Source organism: Dromaius novaehollandiae, chromosome 2, assembly GCF_036370855.1.
Source record: "Dromaius novaehollandiae isolate bDroNov1 chromosome 2, bDroNov1.hap1, whole genome shotgun sequence".
Taxonomy (NCBI): Eukaryota; Metazoa; Chordata; class Aves; order Casuariiformes; family Dromaiidae; genus Dromaius; species Dromaius novaehollandiae.
The window spans coordinates 93,602,820-93,628,793 of NC_088099.1; the positions used below are offsets into that span (position 1 = coordinate 93,602,820).

A 25,974-nucleotide genomic window follows, 5' to 3' on the forward strand; every position below is an offset into this window, starting at 1 on the left:
GTTCTTTCCAACTTTCTTGTAACTTCTAGAATAACAAGGTGTCATTAATGTAATAAAATGTATGTGATTTAAGCCAAAAGAAAATTTCAAATGCACTTTTTAACTTAACCTTGAGTAAGATGGAGGAAAAGAACCCTTGTAACTGCTGTTTATTAAGCTTACTGTTGATTTGAGATAAAACGAAATAGTAAAACTTAACACAAGCTTGAACTTCACGGGCTCTTGACTTCATTTCTTTAATTGAATTTGTAGTGGGAAAATTCCCTTGTGCCTTTTGATAACCTTAACTCAGACCTTTTCTTCCCATAGCCCTGTTGTGGGATGAGCTCTTTAAAAACTGTAATAACCTGTGCTAATGCCTAAATCTAGATAGGTCTATAAAGAGGTGAGTTGTGAACACCTACATTTTAAAGGGAAGTAAGCAAATGCTGAAACTTCAGATACATGTTTTTAAGTGTTAATTTAATTTCAGAGATGACTTAAAAGAGCTACAAAGTTCTGATAACATTTATGAAATCTCATTAAACACACATCTTGACATGTATATAACAAACCTGAATTCTATTAATTTGAATTTCTCTTAATTTGAATTAGGTCCCTTTTGTAATGTTTTTTCTTTTTACTCTAACTCAAATTAATAGAAACAGCCAGCTTTTTCATTTGCATTAATTTTGGAAGCCTATAGCTATACATCAAACTTGTTACAAACAAATGTTACTGAGTACCTGTTACTGTTTACTTTTATATATCATAATTTATTTGTATTTATTTTTATTTTTATATATATATAAAATGTCTAGCCAGGTAGTAGTTTTCAGACTGGTTCTCCTCTATGCTAGTTTTGCAGTTACTTTGGCAAAGCTAATTATTTTCCTCTGAGAGTAATATTTGTTTTTTTTTTTTTTTTTTTTATGTACTCAGATTTTAAAAATAGCCATATCCACGGAACATGTTTTAATACTAGTATGTAGTGTGGAAAGCTGCTTATTCCATACCCTTTTTAAAGAATTAATTGCATGAGAGTATACTAGAAAAATCTTGAATTGAAGCAGGTGAAAACCAAGCTCCAAGAGGAAATAGCAAGATTCTGTAAAAACAGATGAAAAATATCATAAATCTCAAAACAGTTTTCCAATTTAAAACAAAGCATCTTTAAATCCTTATTTTTTTTTCCCCAAAATTGGATGTTTCACCAATTTTTGACTGAATGTAAAGGGAATTGTGGGTACTTAAAAACTCTGAATCTCTTATGTATGAAATCTTGGGCCCCTGCATCTGTAAAGTTGAAAGTTCATTCAACTGTTTTAAGTTGAAAAATGGATCTCTGTCTTAGTTTCATTATATGGATGATTTTGGATGTTGAATCTCCATTATCACTAGATAGCTCAGATTAATGAAGTAATTATTCTAAATTGATGGGTGGTCTTGAAAAAAATTTCCAGTTGATAGCTGCTAATAGAGGAGGGCATGTTACTAATACAGGACAGTCCCTATATAGAGGCCAGTTTCTTAATATCCTTTGTGTACATTTCTATCAATCATCCTCGTGTGACAAATGCATTGCAAAGTTAGAGAACATAAAGTGGCACAGCGTCTGAGTACTGGTACCTTAAGATGTGTCCCTGACTATGTAGAGGTATGTGAAGTACAACTTTTTGTTAAGATGCAATAGTTTCAGTACACAGTTTGAATTGTTGAAATACTGCTTTGAATAGTTAACACTGAGCATTTCAAACAAATGACATAAATGCTGTCCATTGTCTAAGTAAGGTTGTATTAGTTTTACTGTAGAAATACGAGTTGCCCTGAAAGGTAGTCTTACGCTTTCCCTGCGTTACCTAATGCATGCTTTCTGTACCAGTAGCCAGCACCAATCTTGAGTACCCTCTGCCGACCAAACTGTATATGGCCTTTTTTGACAATTGCAGCACTATCCTGTCCAGCCTTCAGTCAAATTATAGCAAAATGTTGAAACAAGGTAGCGAGGAAAATATAAATGATTTGGCTTCGTTTCTATATGTAAAGCCCAATTCTTAAAAAAAAAAAAGAAAAAAAAGAAAAGAAAAAAAGACATATTTAAGAATATTTAGAGAAATACAGGTAGTTTTACTTGTTTTGTTTTTTAAGCTCTTTCTTTAGCTGTTGAGTATACTATACAAGTGTTAAGGAAAAGCAGATTCCCTGTGATGGGCGAAGAAAGTAATGTTTGAGTGTTAGATTTCTTGCAGTATTATAGATATTGCTTGTATCTGTTTCTTAAGAATGAGTAATGTATTGATAAAAAGTATGACACACATGCAAGTTTTAGGGATTTTATGCTAATTGAGAGGCTTATAGAGAAACATGTCAGATCATTGCTTGGGTGTAGTGAACTAGGGGAAGATGCTTCATAAACTTGAATTCACCTTCTTGTTTTCATTCATAGTTATATTTGCCAAAAGTAGCTATCTGGTTAGCTGGATGGGCAACAATTTGAATTATAGTAGTACTGTTAGAATTAACAAGGAAGGAACATTTACAGCTTTCAAAAACTGCTGTACCTGTTTTTAGTGTCACAGATTATGATAAACAGATTTTTCCAAACGATGTGTCATTTTGTTTATTCTTTAAACATAGGTTATTGAATCTATTATTCCTAGGGACTGTAAGGTTTAAAAGTTTATTGAAATAAGCCACAGGGCTTCAGAGCATGCAACTAACTGCATATATGTTTTGGGCTATATACAAATTCATTTTTTTATAAAAGATGAACTGCCATGAAGCAACTGTTTTGCTAGCCAAACCTTGTTTTTTGTTAGCTCAAAATTTTTAAAAAAAGTATTATTTGAATTTTTTATTTTAAATCCTTACTTGCCTTACTGCTTGCATGGTTGTTCTATATAACTTTCAGGTTTCTAGTTAATTTAGACTAAAGTTTGTAATTAATGAAAACATGGATAATTGACTAGTATTCAAGATGTAATAAAGTCCAGTTTGGAGCATGTGTTAAGAATAGTAAAGAAAACTTCGATTTTTTTATAGTGCAAATTAAAGCTAAAGTCTATCTCAAATATATATACCATGAAATTTCATTGTAGTCAATATGGTGTTTGTCAGTGCAGAACCAGGCTGATTACTGAAATATAATTACCTTGCTGGAAAGGAGGGGGTGGGGGTGGGGCTCTCTAAGATACCACCTTAATACCTTGTTAATATTAAAGTGGGGTGCTTTAAAAAAAAAAATATATATATATATATATATATATATGTATAGATGAGCAATTATTTCAAATGGTCTTCTAATAGTAACTGAATGAATCCAAAAACACTGGATTAAACTATTTTGAGAAACCTTTACCACTGAGCAATAATCATCATTAAATTTTGCATTTTAATATTCTGGCATAAAGAAATGATTTCTCATTTTCCAAGTAATGTACTTTTTATAATGCTACAAAAATTTTTCTGTGACTACAGTAGCTTCTCAAAAGCTAAGCGTATAGGGCAGTGATAGCGATATTGTTGTTCCTGTTTTACTTCAATAATCAAAAGGGTATTTTTGTTGCTTCCAACCTCTGCTAATTATGATTACAGTTTTTCTCATAGACAATATGACTTATGCCTTGTAGTCCAAAACATGAAGATGAGAGCTTTAATCTTTCACTGATTCAAAAACAAATAATTTATTTTGAAAACTGGTAGTTTTTTTTTGTTTAAGTAGACAATGCCATACTTTTTATTGTTGGTATAAGCCATTATTTTACTGAGAACGATTAGCTATTTAAAACTTCGTACATAAATTAAAGAGGAGCTAAATGGATTTGCAGTTGTTGCCATTAGTAACATTTTAGATTATACAGGCAATTATTGTGTTCATTATCCTAGAGCAGCCCCTTTGCAAAACTATTGTGGTTGTCTTAGACATTATGTACAAATTTTCCCTTGGAGATTAAAATTTCCAGTGGTGTGTTTAATTTCGTTAACACAGTTGTTTCAAATAGAACAAATATTATGACAAGTAGAAGAAAATTTGCTTTACAAGTATGAGAAATAGCAATAAACATTGAAAATTACTCGAATTTTTAAATCATCTATTTTTTATATTGTCATATTTAAAATAATCATAATAGATTAGGTAAACATGTAACAGTTTTTTGTAGGTAGTAAAGAAATCTTAATATGGTATGCTTTACAAGCATTTTGATAAAATCAGAGTATAGTTAAAATACAAGTTTAACTACTTTTCCAACAATCAGCTAAAATATTTAGAAAGAATTTAGAAAGAAAGTGAGTTTCTATATGAAATGCCTGACAGAATATTTTTAACCTAGATAAATGGATAACATGCTCTTTAGTTTGAGTACAGAAGTTTTTTTAAGTAGTAAGGGACAGAAAAAAAAGCTACATAAGTATATTTCAGTATGTTATAGTAATCAACTTGTAAGAAATGGAGAATGCATTTTTATTAAAATTTATCTTTTTTGCATTTTTAAATAGGTTTTTGCAATTGCCTTCAGTTGCCATAATAAATGAAAATATTAAAATTGTGGGCAATAGTGTAGCATACATTTAAAAGGGGTTTAAAACATTAGTAAGGAACCAGTGTTCTTGAACAAGAGGCATTTACTGTGTTTAAAAAAATATGTGTATACACACATATATGTCAGGTTTTTGTTGTTTTAATATAACTCCAAAAACATTTTTGTTGGAGTCCAAACTTGGATTCACATTTGTCTTTATCAATTAGAAAGGTGTTAATGCTTTGAATTAGCTGCGTATCAGTGTGCAGTGGACTATATTTAATGTTTCTGTCCAAAAAGTGTCATTCTTTCAAAAGAAGCTCTTTATTTATTTCTATTATGGGGTGGGGTTTTTACTGGGGGAGGGTTGGGAGAGATAGGCTTTCACTACTATGATGCAGGAAAAACAAGTGTGAGGTAGTGGTTATGCATATTGCAAGACAGTGATTCTTTATTTTATTACAAAAAAAGACCAACTCTAGAAGGCCAGATTAAATCATTCCTTTCACTTTTTAATGGGATTTGGATGAATAGAGTAAAATATGCACTTTGCATTCATTGATAGCATCTTTAGGTTGAGGTAATTGAGTCTTTTTTCCCTGACTGAATGAATAATGACTTCATCTGATCCTCAGCGAGGCCTGAAACTTAGGCTCCCTTTGTCAACGCAAAAAGATCTGGGCTTTGAAACATGCTCTAATTCCCTGGCTTAATTTTTCTTCATTTTAATCCAAAAACCTATTTTTCTCAATAATTCAAGCATAAACTATGTAGTAGTTGAAGCTGCGGAAATTGCAAGATATTTGTCCTCTTGTGCTGCTTTTTAAATGCAGCTGATAAATCAGCCGCTGTGGTCTTCAGCTGCCTAGTTCTCTGGGGAAGGGACAGCCCATATGTAAGCAAGATTGCTGGAATTTTTAAGAACTATATTTAAATGGTTCTTCTGCAGATTGTTTGTTATCTAAGGAAGTGTTATGTTTTACTGGTCTTACTGGCAAGACTTAGAGATAAAAGGGCGTCTGTGAAGGGGCCACAGAAAGTCTTGCTGACATAATTTTCCCACATGTTTGACTGACTATAGGATCATCCCCAAAAGTGGAGTATAAATACTTAGCATACAGCATACATTATTGAAATGGTGAGAGTCTTAGTTACATAGTTTTAAAATATTTTTTCATGAGAAACGCTGGATGAAAGATAGGATCTCTTAATATTTTTGCTAAAATATTTCTAAATCAAGTACCTTTTCACTTACGGAAAACAGAAGCTCTGTTCTACTATTTTGGTTTGAAAATGAATATTCCACTTGAGGTTTTCTTATTTTGAAGAACTGAAAGTTTCATGTAATTTAAAAAAAGCTTTCTATGATATGAATTCAGATTTACAGACTAGTATGGGAGTAGTATAGTTACAAATTACAGTATGGTAGTTAGACAAGTAAGAAGGTAGCTCAGTTGCATTTGTCTGTCTGTTCTTGACTCTAAAATATTTTTGATCTTACAGCAGTAAATGAGCAATAGCCACCCTACAAATATAATATGCATGACTGGTATTTTTGCTACATCCATGATAGAGGGAAATTGATCTTGCTCATTTTTTTTTTCCTTTAGCCATCTTTTCTCCCTTCCCTCCTGTCTCCCCATCCTCGGTCAGGAGATGGGGGAAGGGACGTGTTAGATGTAAAGGCATTCAAAAGGCCCAACTGGGGCAGTTCCCCCGGTGATTCTGGGAACTGTTATTGCCCTATAACCAGGAAACATTTATCACATGCTCGCATGGGAACAATAATCAATTCAGTTATCAAAACGCAGTTAAATGTTACAAATGCATGGATTTTTAATAGGAATAGAAAAGCCAATAATAGCTAATTGTTTGCACTGCAAAAGTGTCAATTTAAGAGAAACTCAAGACTAACTTGATTTATACTGCTTCCTTTAGGTTGGCTTACTGGACCTGGAACTGAATCAGCTGACCAAAGCCCTATTTTTGGCGTTAGTTGCACTCTCAATTGTTATGGTAACCTTGCAAGGATTTGTAGGCCCGTGGTATCGCAACCTTTTCCGGTTCCTCCTCCTGTTTTCTTATATCATCCCTATCAGGTATGTATAAGAATGAAAGAAAAACACAGATGTCTAATTTCACTGAATGTGGCTTTCTTGAAATTTATACTTGCTTCTCATTGTGAAGGAAATTGATCTTATCAGGAAGCCGAAGGAGAAGGTGCCAACAAATCTGCTGATTCTTGAAGGATCGCTGTACAGAAAACAATACCGTTGTGTTTTTTTGTATAATGTTCATCTTGCTGGAGTAATCAGGATATCTAATCCTTTACTAGCATAAATGTATTAATAAGGATACAATCTTGATATATTTGAGAATGTGGTTTTAGAAAACGTGTATTTGAATGAACTGTTAGGTATATTTTAGTATTTGCTTTTCACTGCCTTAAATACTGAAAATGTTCTGTTACTCTGGTTAAAATACTTTTTTACTACAATAATGTCTAATTCAAATTTAATGGCTGAATAATGTAGATGCACTTTTACAATGAGAGGACTTTTAACAAGTGTAACCAAGTAGAGACTTGCCCTGCATTAATTAATTCATAAAGCATGAGTACTGTATATTCAGATTGCAGATAAACTGGAACAGGAAATAATATCCAGGTTGGTTATCTTGTCTTCTGTGGACATAAAAGTGAGAACACTGGCTCTTAAATCAAAAATTTTTTTCCTTGGATGGGTGTTACTTTTGCAAAATGGAATTATTCTCTTCTGTTAAATTTTTTAGTGTTTAGATTAAGCAATTGTTAATTTTAAATGCTCTCTGAAATTCTTCAGTCTGAGATAGTTTGATAAGCCCAGTGACTAGCTGGTTAGCAGTGACAACAACACTGTAGATAAATTGAGCTTTGCACACTATATTTAAATCCATGTAGTGCAGAGAAAAGAACAGAAAGATTTCATGAGGTGTTTGATCTAGGTTTGTGGCTTACTTGTTACTATGCTTAAATCTTTTCAAGTACGTATGTCTGTATGAAGAACTGTGTCATATTTGACCAATTTGATATACAGGAAGGATTAGTCTTCAGGGTTTATAACTTAATTAAAGGGCTCACTTTTTTTATACTACTTCCCTATTTCAAGAAAAATTAATTTTATTAGGAATTTGAGGAAGGTTCCAGCTGGGAACCTGCTGGGGGTTGAGAAGTTCTCGTTGCATAAACTAGTCATCTTAGAACAGTTTCCACTTGTACTGGCTCCTATTTTTATATACACCTAAATGTTTCACATTTTTTTGTCTTTCTGAACACTGTCATTGCCGTAGGTTTGTTGCTGCTTTTATGATGATGCTGTTTGGGGGTGGGGTGGGGTCCCCAATTATTGAATACTAAGCAACTTACCATGTGAAGAGTCAAAAAATGGTGTAGTTCTTAGGTGATAGGTAAAGTTTGCATATTGCTGAAAGATACGCTTCATTATCAAAGAAACGCAAGCGAAGGGAAAAGTCAGCTAAGTGTGTAGAGAATCATTTGCTGTGGTTCAGTATATTCTGCCATGATAAACATACTCAGCCCAGACTTACTGAAGTGGTTAAAAGGTGGTTACACCTTTATTACTGGATATAACAGGACTAAAAGCATACAGATGGTGTGAGTAAATTTGACTCAATATATTCGCAACTCAATGTATGCCACTGAAAAAGTATTGTGTTGGCTGAACAGCTGATTTTCAACTCTTAGGAGAACAGCTTACATGCCTCGGTAAACTTGTGGAATAGCTCTTTTTCAAAAATATTTTCTGGGGTAGACCTAATCCTATTTCTCATGGGAAAATCCTATTTCTATGGGAGATAATATGCCAAGAGGAAGTATTAGAGAACGTAATTGGTTTAGTTCCGAGATGGACCATACTGTCACCCTGTGCAAGATCAGTCAGAAATCTAGCAGAGAGTATTTTTTTCTCTCTCTATAGGGACATCTATTCCTTCACTAGTTTTTATTTAACTCTTGTCATCTGTATACAAGGTCATATCCCACACGATCAGCAAAATAAACAACTCCAGTCATACTGGCGTTCAAATGTCAATACACTTATCTTCTCCTCAGGATATTAAGTATGGAAATGTCTTATTCTTAAGATTCTATTTGAAGTGTAAATCCTTGGAGATGGAAATTACAGGACTAACAGTGCTGAAGCACCAGGAGTTGTCATCTTGTTATTTCTTTCTTTCTTTCTTTCTTTTTAAGCTATGTAGGAGAAAATAATGAACTTTCCTTCACAGGTAAAGGAAATGAGTGTGGGAGGAGAAGAGATTAGGATTGATTGGTAGACGCAAAGCATATCTGAACATGCACACACTTTGATAGTTTTCGAGATTTCAGGAAGATTTCAAATATGGAGTGTTTTTTTGTTTTGTTCTGCTTTTTGTTTTTTCTTGTTGGCTTTTGGTTTGTGGGGCAAGGGTGTGTGTCGGGGGGATTCCAGGTATGAAATAAAAATCGTTTCCTGTAGCCAGGCATCTTTAGTAAAGGTCACTAGGAGGAGGTGACTAACTGTTAGCAGTGTTTAACTGATCTCTGTGTAGACTCTCCTATAATTAACAGAAAAAGGAATTTTTTTCCTCCAGGGAGCAGCTACTTCCTGGTGATTCATCTGCGTTCTGAGTAGTCCTCTACACAGCAACATTGCTTTACTGTGGGACGGGTATTACTGTGGAGTCTATGAGACTTCAGAAGTATAAACATAAAGCAACTGTAAAAAAAAAAAAAAAAGAAAAAGAAAAGAAAAAAAAAAAGAAAGAAAAAAAAAACTTTTTTTGAAAACATATACATTCCCTACATACAAGGAATCAAACAAAATGAAGGAAGAGTAGTAAATGGACATCCAAAACTTAGCCTGGCTCTGAATTGGTTGTAAGTTAGAACCATTATGACACCAGTGCACAGGATGTTTTGTGTGTGCGTACACGCGAACGCTGAGAAAATGGGTAGTCCTTAAAAAATGAGTCTTCTACAGTGATGATTCCTTTTCTGTCTATGGAGAAGGCATAGCCTAGGGAACCTCCCTGAAAGATTTGCCTTCCTACACAAAGTTAACCTATTTGAACTCCTACCAAAATTTAATTGGAAAGGGGCATAGAAAGCATGTCCTTGACAGACTGCGCAAAACTAAATAAACCTTTCCAGAATTATATTCACCCCTTCACTGATTTTTTTTTTCAAATATACTGGAATTTCTTGGAGATGTCTCATGTTCCTTGTGATATTCTTAAACTTTTTAGTTGTCTGTAGCCAGACTGAGATGCATTAAGGTACATCATAGGTTTCTCCAGGGTCGTGGGGACCACGTAATTACTCATTTTAAGTAAATCATTGATTAAAATACATTCTGCATTAGTTTACAAGATCTGGTCCGATCTTGACTTTTTCATCTACTGCCATTGTCACATAGCAAGCTGCAGGGAACATATGTTCTCAAATATGTCCATGCTGCTGTGATATTGAGACCAGTGTGGAAGTCCTTAGCCCTGTGATGCTCATTTTTGCTTTGATAATATTAACAGCAACATGAACAACTTGTATTTTTGGGTCATGTGTTTTCTAAGTGATGAAGAGCAGAGGGTAAAAACAGTCCTGTTAATGAAAAGCCAGTGCCTCAGGTTGGGGAAGATAAAGTTCCTGAAGTAAAGTTATGTCAACTTTATGCTGTCTTTTACTTAGCTACCCTGTCTTTATCACTGTTGTGAGGGTTACAATTTTTTTATTTTTAACTTTAAATCTTTTTAAAAGTAGGCTTACGTTTTTGTAAGTTTAATTTCATTTTTCTGTGGAACTGAGGACATTTTCCACACACACATAAGATCTGATACAAATCATGCAAGTCCTGAGGAGTTTTTCTTTCAGTTTTCCAGCTTTATTAGTTGTTTTGTTGTTTAGTTTTAATTTTTGTAAAAAAGAAAAGACAGAAAAATGAAAGCCTTCACACAGTTCTCAATATCTGTATTTAAGTGCAAGAGACTTGAGCCCTTTTGGGGAAGGGAAGTATCCATGCTCAGATGCATATTCCAATGTGTATATGAGTGAAATATGTTGGCAGGATGCAGAAAAGATAATCAGACTGTTAGGCTGCTGAGTGAGCCTTGCTGCTCACCAAGTCCAGCCTTCCAGCTGGTATTCAGGTGCCTTATCTGTGAGCCCTATGAGCTCTCTTGGGCTGCCATGGTGATAGGTTTAGAGTTAACAGCCAAAGCCAAAGAGAAGGCTGGCCTTGTTGATGGTACGGTACCACTAAATCTTTATTTATTTATTTATTTTTCTTCCCTCCCTGCCACACATATGCCTCCCAGTAATGGGACTTACTTATTCATTGTGTACATCGTCGTCTTCACCACCTTGAAAGCAAAAGTGAGTTGCAGGCTGACTTGAGTTCTTTTTTCCAAGAACACAGGAAAGTTTTTCAAGAAAATACTGGCTTAGCCAAGAAGGCTTCAGTGAAATTACTGCCTCATGTACAAGCATGTGAATCCTGTATTTGTACATGCTTCTGCTTGGCTACTAAGAACTGTAGAAGATATATCGTAAGGTGACAATGTGTTACCTGGGGATCAGATGATAGCAATGCTTGGAAAGATTGATGAGTTGATAGGGGCCTAATCACCACCTTTTTAGGAAGGATGTTTCATTTTAGTGTAAACATAAGCTGAAATGTCTTTTGTCCCTTTCTTTCAGACACCTAGAGGTTCCTGGACAGTTAGCCATGCTTCCAAAATAAGCTGTCTTAAAAGTCTGGGAGGAACTTGCTTGCTGTTTACTCCTAAAGGTTTTGGGCTCTATCTGGCTGTCAGCTGCTTTTGGGGGGGTCTGAAAAGGAACACGAAGAAAATCCTGCAATTTATGTTAGTCACTTTTTAGTTGGCAGTGAGGAAAACATTGCTAGGAAGTGTTGTATTAGAAATTTGTAAATACCCAAATCAAATCCTGGATCTTACAGAAGTGAAAAAGGCTTTATTTGCTGTACTTTAGCATATCCCAAAGGGCCAGAGTATTCAAACCTGTGCTGGATTATAGCAGTTACCTAAAAGCAGCAATACTGCTTTCAATCATATTGTAGTTTGTGCTGTCCATGTTGGAGCTCTAATCTGTGTAACATGTAGATGTGAAAGTATCTGTATAAGTAGTCTTACATGTGCAGCCAGAATGTATCAGATCATATGATGCAAAGCTTTCACTGTGGAAGAGCTGAAGCTTTATGAAGCTATTCATAAAGTAGTTTAAGGAATCCTTATAAATGAGCATAAGCTTCTATATCATACCATGACATATAATGCAGACTGTATATACAGACTGACTTTCAATTCTTCATGCAGCAGGAGCTATGATGTCTCTCTTGCATGATAAGATTTTCTTACCCTGCCCAGTATTGTGCTGTACTGATGCCTGCGTTAGCTCATATATTGTAGCTTACTTGGAATAAGCCTGACCTGCATGCTGTATAGAGAAAAACATCATCAGTTAAAAAATGTGTGTGTGTGTGTGTATGTGTGTGTATATATATATATATATATTTTTTTGTATATATGTATATATGTATATATGTATATATGTATATATGTATATATGTATATATGTATATATGTATATATATTTTCTGTGCTAATCTATTGTGGTAGATTTTTTCCTTTCGAATCTTCGTGACACCCCCCTAGCTTTTCTGTTTTAACCTAATACTATTACAGTAAGTAATAACAAATGTTATTTTTGTCTGATATAAAATAGTCACATTTTAAAAATCATTTTTATTAGATATCTAATGTCAATGTTTTTGTCATTGTATAAGAGGTTTAATGAAAGAAGTCATCTGACCTGGTAAACAGGAAAAATAAAAGAACGACTTCTTAATAGGAAGAAATTACAAATCTACAAAGGTCTAGACTTTATTACACAGAATTTCAAATTGGTGCTTAATTTAATGGATTTGTTTTTGCATTACTTGAACAAAAGCATAGAAGTTACAAAAACTCAGAGTACAGGAGTGCAGTGTTACGGCTAAATCGTGAAACTATCAAGTATTTCATCAGTAATTTCTAATAGCAAAATAACATAAAATTCCCTACTGTTATCAGACGAATAGCCTATCTAGCCTAGCCTAATGCTCTGTTTTTAGCTGACGCAAGAAGAGAACTTTTTAGGAAGAGCGCACAAACCTAGCCACTGTCTGTAGCTCATTTCTCTCATACTTCCACAATATCTGCAGTCATTTAGTGAAGGATGTTAGAGGACACATCCTTGTCTATTTACTTTTATTAATTCTGCTTGTGAACCTTGTCTGTGAATTTGTCCTGCGTTATCAAATACCAGAACAGTCTTTAAAAAAATTAAAGATACCTATTTGTAACGCCTCCTATTTCATAGACAGTGGGTATTTCCGACATAATTCTTTCTTCTTTCACAGTTTTGTTTATCTGCTTTAATTTTCAATTTTTATTTTGTCTTTTCAGCCCTTCATATCTCTATTTCAGCCTGCCTGTCACCTCTCCTTGCTCTATTATTCTACCCTTTACCCTGTTTGTCCACTCATCTTTCTCTTAACCTTTCCTTCTGCATCTCTTCTGTTGTTTTAGTGAACTCTGACTCTAATACCTGTTTCTCTTTTTGGCTTTTGGGTAGCTCCAGGCACCCATCAGGATTGTTTGACTTCTGTTTGGCTCCATGAACTTGGAAGAATGCTGCTGGCAGAGTTCTCTGACTTGGTGTCTTGATGGGGTGCATTTCTTTAGCTTAGTTCAGATACAGTGATCCTGCTTTTCATTTCTACATTTAACTTCAGTGAAGTTATGGTGTAGTGCAGTATTTCTGTGTTGATGTAATGGATTGAATTGCCCTGGAGAAAACTAACTGCCTTCAAAAGTTACTGGGTTTAAAATGAAATGTTACAATCCATTGTCCTCTGCATAATTATGTTGAGGAAAGGAGGTATGTGTCTCTTCATCATCACCCCAGAATATCAATGGTCTTCTGACTGCTAAAATTTTAAGGTACTGTCACCCCTTTTTTCACGTTTCCTCTAATGATTTGTGTAATGTAATATGTGGTTTTGTCACAGAAGTCTTCAGAACTCATTGGAAGTTCATGATTTTCAGTTCCTGTATTATGTAAAAATTAATCCAGTTCTGTATCAGAGTAAGTATTATTTGATCATATGCATTTATTTATCATAAAATCTGTGCAGTTTGACACCATGAGGTGTCACAGATCTTAGGCAAATATACCTTGTCTTCTATCCTCTGAAATGCTGCAGAGCAAGCACCAGGATGAAAAAGGATAATCCATGTAATACTGAAAAAACCATATACAGTGACTGAACAACAAAAAGGAGAGCCAGACTTGAACACTTTTCTATATCCTACTGGTACACTGCTAAAGATTCACTTCCACTGGGCAGTTTTGTTTGGGTTTTGGGCATGCAGAATCTGAAATCATTTACTGACATGAATATTCAGTGGGGTTTTTTCCTTCAGTTTATCAATTTTTCTCTTTGTTTCTGAAAGCTAGTAATTGTCACTACAAAACCTTTACACCCATCAAGGCAGAAATCTCATATGTTGGCTATATATATTGCAAAGAGAATTAATGAAATAGGCTTTCATTGCTCACTGTGAATTCTATCTCTGGAGTAAACTCTTTTTCATGATTATACCCTTAAGTCAGGAGAAGGTGATTAGAATTAGTTTATAGCTTCTAAGGCCTGTTCACTTTCATCCTTAATAAAAAAGAGTGCCTTTCCTAAAGAATTTAAGAGTAGAAGAATGAATGGGAGCTGGCAGGAGATATTTGAGGGAAGTATAGTGAGGAGGCAAAACTCCCCCCTGCCTCCCCACCCCCGCCCTGAGTGTGTTCAGAGAACACATGTTCACTTCTCTATGAAGAATTTTTTCTTATCAGAGTGGAAGGTCAGAGGATGAACATCTTTGCACTGAAAAACAATTTTTATCTTTTCTTTGTCTAATGTTATTGGCATACCAGGTGGGTGGAGAAAGATCCACTGTTGTGCCATAACTGATGTTTACTTTCTTATAAGCAACTACATATCAATAGCAATCCTAGTCTTCCTGAGCAAAAGACTTATCTTTACCCAAAATGTTAATGCCTTCATAAAGATATTTTTTCAGAGTGCTTAATAACCGTTGCTTTGAAGAACTAGGTGTATCTAAGCTTGTGTGAAGCTTCTGCTATATAAGATGCACATAAAATGCTAATCTTCTGTTCATCTGAAAAGTTGGGTTTTGCCTGTATGAAAACAAAAGCAAAACCTAAAAGGAAGATCCAGTTCTGTAAAGCTGTTCAGCTAGGTTAATTTCTAAATGTAGACTCTCTGTCCCAAAACCGGAGGCTCTCGGATCACTCTTCACTAATTTCAAAGAAACTATCATGAGCTGCTTACGCCGCATCTCTTGTGCCAAGGCATTTAAGTTTGACGTGAATTCTATTCCTATTTAACTACTGTATTTTCAGCCTGTAAGACTGAAAAGTCTTACTCATAAGTTACTCTTATTTTTAGGAACCGTTTTCTAATTTTCTTTTTGAGTAATTATTCCCCAGATGTCCTCCTGAGGTTTTAAGTTCTATCTATATTACAACATCTAATTACCTGTACCTAGGTTGCATGCTGCCCTGTAAAAATTACATGTGCCACAGTCACTATAGCTGTACAGGGTTGTTAGGGTGGTTTGGGTTGGTTTGTGGGTTTTTTTTCCCCGCACATATTTAACCACAAATATATGGGATTGAATCCTCCTTTAAAGTTACATTCATTGCATAGGTTTTATGTCATGTTGTGTATACATTCTTTCATTTCCTTTTGTATGTTTATATAATAGATGAAATTTAGAAAAAATAGTCCAAGAGAACTAAGGAGACCAACTGTGAAGCAAGTAAGAACGCAGATCTGAGACTCTTCTTAAGAATATCAGGCATAGCTGAGAAAACTAAATAAAAAGGTGTGTAGTGGGCTAAATACCAAAGGAAAATTACATTCAAATTCCCTCTCCAAATAAAATATGGAAGAGGAGGAAGAAAATGTATCTGGAGAAATAAAAAGGATAAGATATGGATTTATCTTTATTTCTTTAGTTGACAAAGACAAATCTTGATAGGACATTATCTTTAAAGATAGTAACTTCTGTTTTGTCCCAGTTATTAGAAGTTGTCAGGCTCCAAAAATAGTCTTCTGTGAAGAGAGTTTAAAATTCCCAGGTAGGTGAAAATTAGAACACTTTTGTTTGTTCCTTCACTAATGTTTTCTATTTTTAAATGATTCTGTATCTCTTCTAGCTTGTAAATAATGTGTATATCTGTCTATAGTTTATGGGTGTTTCAAGTGGCGTAGGTAGGGCTATGGCAAGATTGGAGGTAGGGAGGTTAAGTACTGTTTGGGGCCCTGTTTATGACCAGAATATGATCTCCAGTATTTCACTTAGAAGGAACTACTGGAAATACAAAGAGTGCTCCTTAATTACTTCATTTATTTTAAAACTAGATACCACTACCTGTAGTTATACTATATCTGGAGTTTTGGCAGGGCTTTGTTTTTTGCTATGGAATTTCTTGTGCTTATATACAGAACTGCTCTGTTTCTACTGCCTGCCAAGACTCAGAACTATTGTATAAGGTTGGTTAAAATTCATGCATGATTTTATTAGACACAGTATTCCTTTGTTCACAAGATTGTTTTTGATAACTTCATTAATTGCTTTTCATTTAATTGTGAAACGCAGAATGTTTCTGGAGTTTGTGAACATACTTGTCTGAAACGTTCAGCAAAGGCCCTTCCTTGCTGGCAAATATGTTCATTTTGAGTAAAAACAAAATCAGAAATCTTCAGGGGAGTCCTAATGTTGTTAGCATTTAGGAAAAATGCTGAAACATAGAAGTCCAGTAAATATGATGTTTTTTCACCTGCGACACTACTGATGTTTTTGAGGGAATAAAAGCAGAAAAGCATCTGTTTTGAAGCTGTGATGAAAAGCAGCGTGGCTTATGACATGTTGCATCTTTGGTTTGTTCCGAAGCTGAATTGACGAGAAATTTCATCCTGGATCATAGAAGAATAAATCCAAGACCTGCAAAAGAAAGTTGCCTGGGGTTTGCATGCTAGGGTAACTGTAGTGCTGAGGATGAGAAACGGGAAACTTTGCGCTATCACGTTCACTAAATATGCTTGTTCTCTGGAATAGCCTTCCAATTACTACATTAACATACTATGTTTAAAGATTGCATGTTACTAGTTTGCTAAAAAACAGTGTTACTCTACAAAATATTTTCTATGTGACCTTTAGTTATACTATATATGACACTGTTCCATGTATGTTCATTAGTAATTGAGTTGTCTGGAGTCTTTTCCACATAAAAAACAGAAGACGTTAAGCTTATACAGCACCAACTTATTTTTAGTGCCTGGCAGCTTTATCTATTATTTCTTGGAAATCCTTTTTGGCCCTTAAGAAACCTCATTATGTAACCAAAAATATTCTGAATCCACCAGTTATTTAAATCCTTATCAATTTCATCCAGTTTTGAAGTCTCAGATTTTTCAGTTCCCTCAGTTCTCTTGAGGTACTGTTGGAGACATTTCTAGTTTAGAAAGCGAATTCATTGTGACTATGCTAGTCACTGGGGAGACATTATTTTTTCAGAGACCTGTGGTGCTAGCTTTCTATTGGACCTATACAACATAAAGGGGGTAGACTCAAGGAGTACATACTGGAAGGCTAGGGTCATTGCTAAAATGCTTCTGTGCCTTGGATTACAGATTTTTTTCCCATGCTACTCAGCAAGGTGTTGGTGGGGGGTTTTCTTATCTTTAAATTATATTTAAGTCAGATTATAAGTAAATGCATACAGAGAACATTCAGAACAGGTAACACATGCTTAAAAAAAGATGTGAGTGAAGATACAAACAGCTCTTAAGCATTGAAAGACTTGTGATTTAATCTTACTTAAGCATGATTTTCCTTAGCTGGGGGATAACTTGTACTCCTTCACTGGCAGAGCGGCCATGTGGACTTACTTCTTTGGGCATCTTGTACTTGAGACTGCAACTCTTAAATAGAGCTTTCGTCACAGAATTCCTATTTTAGTAGCCCAGGTGAGGTGTGGGGTTTTTTGGTTTTTGGGTTTTTTTTTTTTTTATAACCCAAATACTTCTTTGAGGTGGGGTAATGAACATATTTCATCCTTTATTCATTTTACTTGCTCCTGTCTGGAGCAATTGTCTAGCCATTCTCCTTAATTAAAATGGGTTCTTTTGTTTCCTTTCTTGAGCTAGATATCATTTGTTGTACTTGATAGACTAACTAGCAGATCCTTGCCTCTAAGAGGAGTAGATCTTTTGCTCTTCCTCCTGGTGACTCAGACATATCTCAGGGTAAAGTGTGATACATTACTTCTTATTTTATATCTCAGTCTATATGTTAACAAACATATTTAATACAAGTGTTGGTGGCTAATTACCGGCTCTGGATTGACTAAGATTAGATAAAACTGTAGTTAACCACTCTGAGGCAAGTGATTTCCAGTATTTTCCTCCTTGTTATGCTATAGCAGTTTTCAGTAAAAAGAGTCAGGTAGTCCCCCTGCTGTTGTCTGTCCTCATTTCTTAAAAGTATTTCTGTATGACTGAAGACAGCAAAAGTTATGTATGAGTTTGCAAAACTAATTGGGATATATGACCAGGTGGAAGGATGGTTTCCTGCTGCTCCTGACTTTAATTAGCCCTTACTTTGCATTAAAGAACAAAACACCATTTTGGATGGGCAAGAACCTTGTATAAGAAAAACCTTGTTTCTTTTTATTCTCGGCCATGCGTTGTCCTCTGCTATACAAATTCAAGAAGGAGTAGGGTATGGAATAAATTGATTATTTTTAAATGTGTGTTGAAATCTCATATATTCCCACAATTCTAATTAAATGCATCTCTTCTTTATGGGATATTGCAATTTGTGAATCATGGTTCCTTCCAGTGTGTTCACAGGTAATTCCTAATCGCTCTGTCACTGTTACTGCAAGAGGACAGATGAAGAGTGTTTGCGGCTGCTATTTTGGTTATGCTGTAGAGCAGGATTTTTGGACTCTCTTAAGAAAGTTCTGACTTTCCATTACATTAGAAGTATTTTGACCTTGATACACCTTTGGACAGTTTAAAAAGTCATTTTATTGTAAATGTGTTACTTAATGTGGGGCTCTGAGTCCTGTGCCCTAGGGATTTTAGCTACAAATAGTTCACAAAGTGTTCTCCTAGCTCTCTTCAGTATTTCTTTTAGAGCAGAGTCAAGAAAAGAACATGTGCCTGCTCCTCAGTCACTGTTCACACTTGGCGAACAAACCTCTTATACCAGAGCATGGGACTAAATGTCAGCACTGTGGCAGGCGAAAAATGTGACTTCTGAAAGTCTGGAACAGAGCCTTAGGTTCTAATATGATATGCACTCTACAAACGTAACGAAAATTTCTTTCCAAAATTTGTCACATGTAGCACTAAGATTTTTTTCAGATGTCCTAAAAACAGCTTTGAGTTTTATTTTTATGGTTATAATTTTCACTTTGCCTAATATTTACACTGATTATGATATACATTTCCTTTGCAGTTTACGTGTGAACTTGGACATGGGTAAGGCAGCCTATGGGTGGATGATTATGAAAGATGACAATATTCCTGGAACAGTTGTTCGAACTAGCACCATACCAGAAGAGTTGGGACGATTAGTTTATTTACTAACGGATAAAACAGGTATATCAGGTTACAATTTTGCAATATGATGACTTTTATAAAACTTTTAAACTTGATTCTATATTAAGCTTTATTCTGTATGTGAATATGTTAATTTAAGAGTAGAATTAGCTTACTGATTTTGATTTATTTTTCAATAAAATAGTAAGTGTGTGCTTGAGGGTTTTGTTGTGTCAGTGCCAATGGGCTTAGGTAGGCAAGTACTTATTACCAAATACTGACTTTCATGTATAATCTGATTTGTTCCAGTGGAACCACTCCTGCTACAGTAACAGGACATTTGATAGTATTGGTAAGAGTACCATAAATTAGCATGTATCTCGTACTCTGAAAAGATTCTGGATAGCACTATACTTGCTATTTTATTGTGCACCTCATTTCTACTAAAATATTGTGCAATAGTAACAGTTAAGGGCCTTCAAGAGACCAAGTCTTTTCCTAAAACAAGTCATGAGATCAGACTCCAGAATGACATGTTATCTCTATGAAATTAACTGCTATTTTCCAAAGACCAGTTCTAGAACTGCTGGAGGATTTTATCTTCCTGTTATGACCTGATATACACTTGACCTGGTATACTGGGAAATCCAGCCCTTACTGGAAGGGTTGGGAAGGTGGATACGTGTATGAAGAAAAATCATAGCTCTGTTTATGCTGCTGTTTGCCATTATGACAGAAATATATTTCAGTCATACAGTGCTCTTAAGTCTTAGAAAAATTAAAGAAATCTTGTTGTTTATTTCAGAAAAATCATAATAACTAATACAAATTAAATACTTAAGCAAATACAGTATTTTTTCTTTTCTTAGTTCTTTCTGAAATTGAATAAATCGGCTCAAACTTACATACTCTTTTTTAAGAAGCTAAGTTAGATTAACTTTTGAAATGAGAAAAGTTTCTCAAACAGCTGAAGGAGGTAAAGGGTGTTTTTTTTTTTTTTTAGTGTTTTTAAATGTACTTTAAAACAGTAAGAAGTTCTGAGACGTTTTTGGATTTTCATATTGTTCAGAAAGCATAATACAGAATGTAAATCTGTGGGTGAAATAGGTCAACAGTCCCTCCAATGCTGAACACCTCCATTAGTGCATATTTTGAACCAAAATGTGTATTTAATATTGTCACACAACACATTTTCATATTTTTTCTATAGGTACATATGTAGCCTTACACACTTCTGAATGCTGCTGTTCTATCTTGCAAGAGATGCAGACAACTGCCAGCTTCTTTCTTAGCGTGTAGAAAGTGTATTCCTAATTACAGTGTGGTAATTCTTTAAAGCAAATGAACAATTCTTCTCTTAAGTTTTATTTCAGTTAGCTAATGATTTGTGTGCTATTTGAAACTGCGTAGTGATTTTAATTGTACCCTTCATCATGATAATTTATGTAACTTTGAGTGCTGTCTCATCTTAAGCTTGAAATATGTAATTTACAACATATGTGTGGAAAAGAGAAGTATGTTCAAAAATAATACATTTTCAAAATAATGCAATAGAGTTCATTGCACCCAAAGTACTAGTTTGTCGAAAGTGAAAATAACATATACTGCTTAAACTTTTCTGATAGAGAATCCAGTTACCATGCCAAACTGGAAGTATGGTTCCATATTGAGGTGTCTTGCTTCCAGTCACAGATCGTACTGAAAATTCTGAGAAATATGTTAAATAAAATGCTAGTCGTTCGTTCAACCAACCGTACAATACAGTGTTATGCAGGAATTATGTTCTTTCCCTGTCTACTGACTAGTTTACCTCCTGAAGCACGAGGATCGATAAATATACTGTGTACTTTTCCTCCAGCTGATGTTCCTCTTGCCTTGTTTGAGAAACAGTAAAAAGAAAAAAGTTTTTGCATTTTAGCTTCAGTCCTACTTCTAGCAAGACAACCAATATACTTAACCTAATACAACAGTTATTAAAAAATAAAGTTACCTTCCTTTAAAAATTTAATATGATTATTTTTGTAGCATGTTTTTTAAAGCAAAAATAGTGAATTACATGGATAAAATTTTGAAAGGATACATTTTATAGACTTGTATATGCAAAAGAAAACAGCCCTACGTTTTTCTTCCATTTGATTTTTCTTGGTTCAAGACGTATCATGCTGCTTTCAATCATAGTAGCCCTATTTACTTTTAAGAAGAAGGGCTTGTGTTCAGTCCTTTCAGAATGCATGCTTAAATGGGGCTAAATAGGCGATGTTAAAGGACTTTTCTAGTAAATGTGTTTAAATGTAGTTTGGAAGATGGCTGGCATTCAGCCTTGAAAGGCCTTTTAGAACACTGAAGTCTGCTAAGTTCTGGAGGCAGGTCTGAATCTATAAGTTCATGATGTAAAAGTGAATATAAAAGCAGTATTCTAGGCTGTAGTTCCTAAATATTTTGGACTAGTAGGTAGCAGTCAACCACCATTATCACCCTATGAGCTTTGGTCAGTGTTTGCTGAAAGGTGGTGTAAATGAAAATAAGCCCTGGGTCCACCAGAACTGACCAATTTTAGAACAGGGACCAGTGGCCTTGCAGCCTGCTGCTGTTCCTCAGACCACGGTAGGAAACACTGTTCAATTTCATTAGTCTTAAATGTCCCACAAATTTTAAATTACTCTGGATAAACATTTAGTCAATGTATACTTTACCTGCGTATATTACCAGCTGCTTGGTTTCCTTTCCTGAATATATTTCTCATTATAAGATATATTGTAAACACAAAACGCGCTGTTAGGGAATGTACAGAATCTCTGTGCAGTTAATCTAAGATTGTCATTGCATGATTATGCACCGTTCTGAAGAGCTGACTTCAGGACTTTCTCTTGAATTTTCAGTTATAACCATATAAACCAGTTGATTCTTTTCTTTTGCCCACTTAAGGCTTGAATGTTCAGAGGAGAAAGAAGATGCAGCCATTTTTTGTAGCTGTCCATCCAAGCAGCAGCTATTAAAAAGCAGGACTGAAGGCTGGTCTAGTTAAATGTAAACAAGTTAAGTTTTTCTTAGTACTGAAAATGAAAGGGAATACAGAGAACAGTCTGCAAAAATCTTACATTGTGGTCCAAGCTTCACTGGAAATGATGGAGAATTAGTTGTTGAGTCTAAGGAGCATTGCATTACTAACATAATTGCAAGGTAGTCCTTTGTATGATTGTAAATTGGGTTTGTGCTTCATCAATAAGCTTTTTGACAAGAAGCGTCCATCACAGTGGCTCTCTCATTTGCCACAGTAGAATAGAAAATGAAGTATCCCAATAATTGCATTATAGTTTCCTTATTGTGGGACAAGAAAGCAATGTGGTATAATTAGGTTTGATTGGAGTGCATGTTTCCGGTAAGATCTGAAATTAATGATGTTGCTATAGTGACACATCTGCGGCCACCAGTGCGTGAAGCATAAAGTAATTCATTCGACAAGAGAAGACATCTGTTAACTGCAAGGATGCAGAGCATATTGACACTGACCAGAAATATTAGACGTTATGTGATAAATGAACAAATGATGCTGAAACAGGAGGACAGATAATTTGTACTTAATCTGCTGGGAGAACTTTAATCTTCTCACTGGTTGCATTTGACAATGCCATTGTTTAAAGAACAATGCTGCAGAGAACTCATAAATTTTAAAACTTAACTCAGGGTGCAGCCTATTAAAGCAATACATTAATTCCTTTGTTAGGGAGTTTTTATCTTCATGTAGAACAAAGCCATTACTAAAAAACACCCACTAAAACAACAGGTTTTTTAGGACTCACATTTTAATTATAGCATCCATTACCCAAAATGCCACGTTGTTTGGACTTGAATCACACAAGTTTGACAGAAAGGCGTCATCTGTTATGGTGGTTGTGGGGGGAGCTGTTTCCAGTGTTTTCCAAGGGCAGCTGAGCATGATACCTTATCCTCTCCAGGGCACAAAAGATTCTAATCATGAAAGAAAAATGAAGATATTTGGCAATATTTATTGAACACTTCTGTTGCTTAGGGTGTGGGATGGCAAGCTTTCTGCTATTCATGATGACTGCCAGAGTATTCAACTATAACAGATGTGTACAGTCTTCCAAGCGTAGTTATTTACTAATGCATACACTTGTATTCGAGTTCTGTAATTAACGTTTTAGTGGATGTTTGGACCAATGATATACTTAACAGATAAAATAGTTGAACAGATGCATAGAGCAATAGGATCCTTGATTTTCTGGGAAAGCCTTGTGTTAGAGGTTGGTGTATATGGGCTTTTTCATTAAATGTGCCTAATGCAATGTACTGTGCGAATAGTGAATTTTAGTGATTGTTTCTGAAAATTAGTCTTCTAAGGCATGCTTCAGTTCCATCTTTATCTGTCTGATGTAGGCTACCACGGAGAAAGAGGGCAACTCCAAAAAAAAAAAAATTGCTGACAGAAAAATTTCACCTTCCTTCACAGTTAGGGATACATGTTCATCCAATCACCCTTACCTCTACCTCCACAATTTTTAGTACCACTAAGGTTACAGCATGAACAGAGTAAAGTAGGAATGGAGAGATTCTTTGAGAGGCTTCAAGACATGCTGCTTGGACACTCAGTTTAGATCTATCAAGGGAATTCTTAGTCGTGACTTCCCTTGGACTCCTGTCAGCTCAATACATGCCAGAAAACCAGTAAATGTGCATGTTGCTATTAGATATTGCTTCCATTCCTATGTCGTCTAACTATTGGGAGGCAGAAAATGAGAGGAAATAGCTACTGCTGTTTGTAACTGTATTAACCACTTGTACTATTACCTTCTAACCAGAAAAGAATATACAAAACTTTCAGTGGCCACATGCTGTCTTTGTCCTTGACCTCATTTTTGATGGGTTTATAGGTTATACTGTGTTTTGGTTTGGTTTGAGGTTTCACAAATGGAGTAAATGAGCAAGCAGTGGTATTCTGCTTATATACTTTCCATGAGGCTTTTTCATTTTTCTTTTGCATTCTGTACCAGGCTATATTTTTTTCCTGGTTTCATACAAAGAATTTTTGTCTCTAGATTGCTGCTAGCAGCTTCACCATTAAGAACATCAGGCCAGTTCTGCATTAAACTCTCCCTAGAACTGTTCAAATTTACACTGACTTTCTCTCTGAGCAAGTATCTCAAAACAAAGTGTCCTATTGTATGAAAGGTTATTCACCCTTACAACTTCTGACAAAGTTATTAATTTTTCTATAGTGCATAGGTTTTCTTGCTTTTTTATTTTAGCCTTTTTAGATTGTTGGTATTAGTCCAAATTACAGTCTAGTAATATATGATCTGAAAGATCTGCATCTGCTTCTCAAAAATAAAAACAAACAAAAAACCTCTACTGCTCTGTTGTGAATCACATCTGTTGCCACCCAGGGAATGATGCCTTCAGGACTTTTTCCTTAGAAATTAATTTCCTCTTTGCCTGCTTTACTCTGTCTTTAATAATACAATTGTAGTCGTCAAAAAAAAAAAAAAAAAAAAAAAAAAAAAAAAAACCTAAAACTCTTAGCCTCGTTAAAGAACATACTAAATTCTTCTTCAGCAATTGTATACTAACTTTTTGTCAGAATGATTTCCGTATGTGGTAACTGCATTCCAGAGCAAGATCTAACACTGCGTATTAGGAGTGGATTGCATACTAACTAGCGTAAGTTCTGGAAGCTTTTTTTTTTAAATAAAGTTATAATTTGTATCTAATAACTCTTCATATTAGTGATGTCTTAAAGTGTGGAATCGATAAATAGATTTTAAAAAGCTTTATAAAAAATAGAAAGCTTTCACTGTTCTTTGTTACTCATTACCTTGAACAGACTAGAAAGAAGACTCAGTTTTAAGTTGTTTTTTAATTCCTAAAGTAGACTGTGTTGGAAATGCAACATGTAGATATTTGAAGTGCTTGCTTTTTGGGAGATAAAGATGTATTAGCTTTCTTTTAGAAGGCTCAGATTTAAGACAGAACTGCTGCTAAAGATACAACATAACTGCCTAGTGTCGCAAAATGTTTGGGCAAAGCTATGGGGAATATTTTATGTCCTATTTTGGCGTTTCATTTATTAGGAGAATTTAGAAGTAAATTCTTCATTTGCAGACATGAAAAGACTTTTAAGTTCCATTTGGATGACTAGAAAAGGTGTATTTTGTTTTATTTTTTGCAGAAATTGTTGGGAATACTTTCATAAATGCATCTACCCATGTTTCGTCCATCAGCACTGTAATTTTATTGTAGCTATTGTTGAAAGTCTAAAAGTAATCTAAAGGAACATGAGCAAACCATAGTTGTTGTTTCTTTGTCTTTTTATTCTAATCTTTCTGGATTATGAGTAGTAGGTACAGTTATTTTTGCAATTTGCTTTTCTGTGCCATAGATGTTTCCTATTACTGTAGCCAAAAAAGAGGAAGGATGTTGGTCCTATACGTAATACAAAAGCTGCAATTATTGAATCAGCAGTGCTGGAATGTATGAGTCCATTTCTTTATGAATTGAGCACTTCTTATTGCCCTTTCTTCCTAGCCCTCCTTCCCTGACTCCTGATTGTTGTAAGATAGGAAAATCCATACTTTCCTGCTCAGAAGCTTTCCTTCTCTGCTTGCTGAGAAGAAGGGGAAACAGTTTCTCTATCTATTTTTCCCTCACTAAGCATGATATGGAGTTGGACTGATTTAATAGTGTCAGAAGAAATAATCTTTCCATATAATAATCCTAGGACCTATTTTGTT

The 25,974-nt window shown here is 34.9% G+C and overlaps 1 protein-coding gene across 3 annotated transcripts in view; it reads left to right on the forward strand.

Annotated features, from left to right (window-relative positions):
• ATP9B (ATPase phospholipid transporting 9B (putative)) overlaps window positions 1–25,974 on the forward strand; it is a 179,679-nt gene that overhangs the window by 114,258 nt on the left and 39,447 nt on the right. For all 3 annotated transcript variants that reach the window (XM_064506907.1, XM_064506908.1, XM_064506909.1), the window contains 2 exons: window positions 6,438–6,598; window positions 19,143–19,285. In XM_064506907.1, the coding sequence (XP_064362977.1) occupies window positions 6,438–6,598; window positions 19,143–19,285 (304 nt within the window). The remainder of the gene's footprint in view (window positions 1–6,437; window positions 6,599–19,142; window positions 19,286–25,974) is intronic.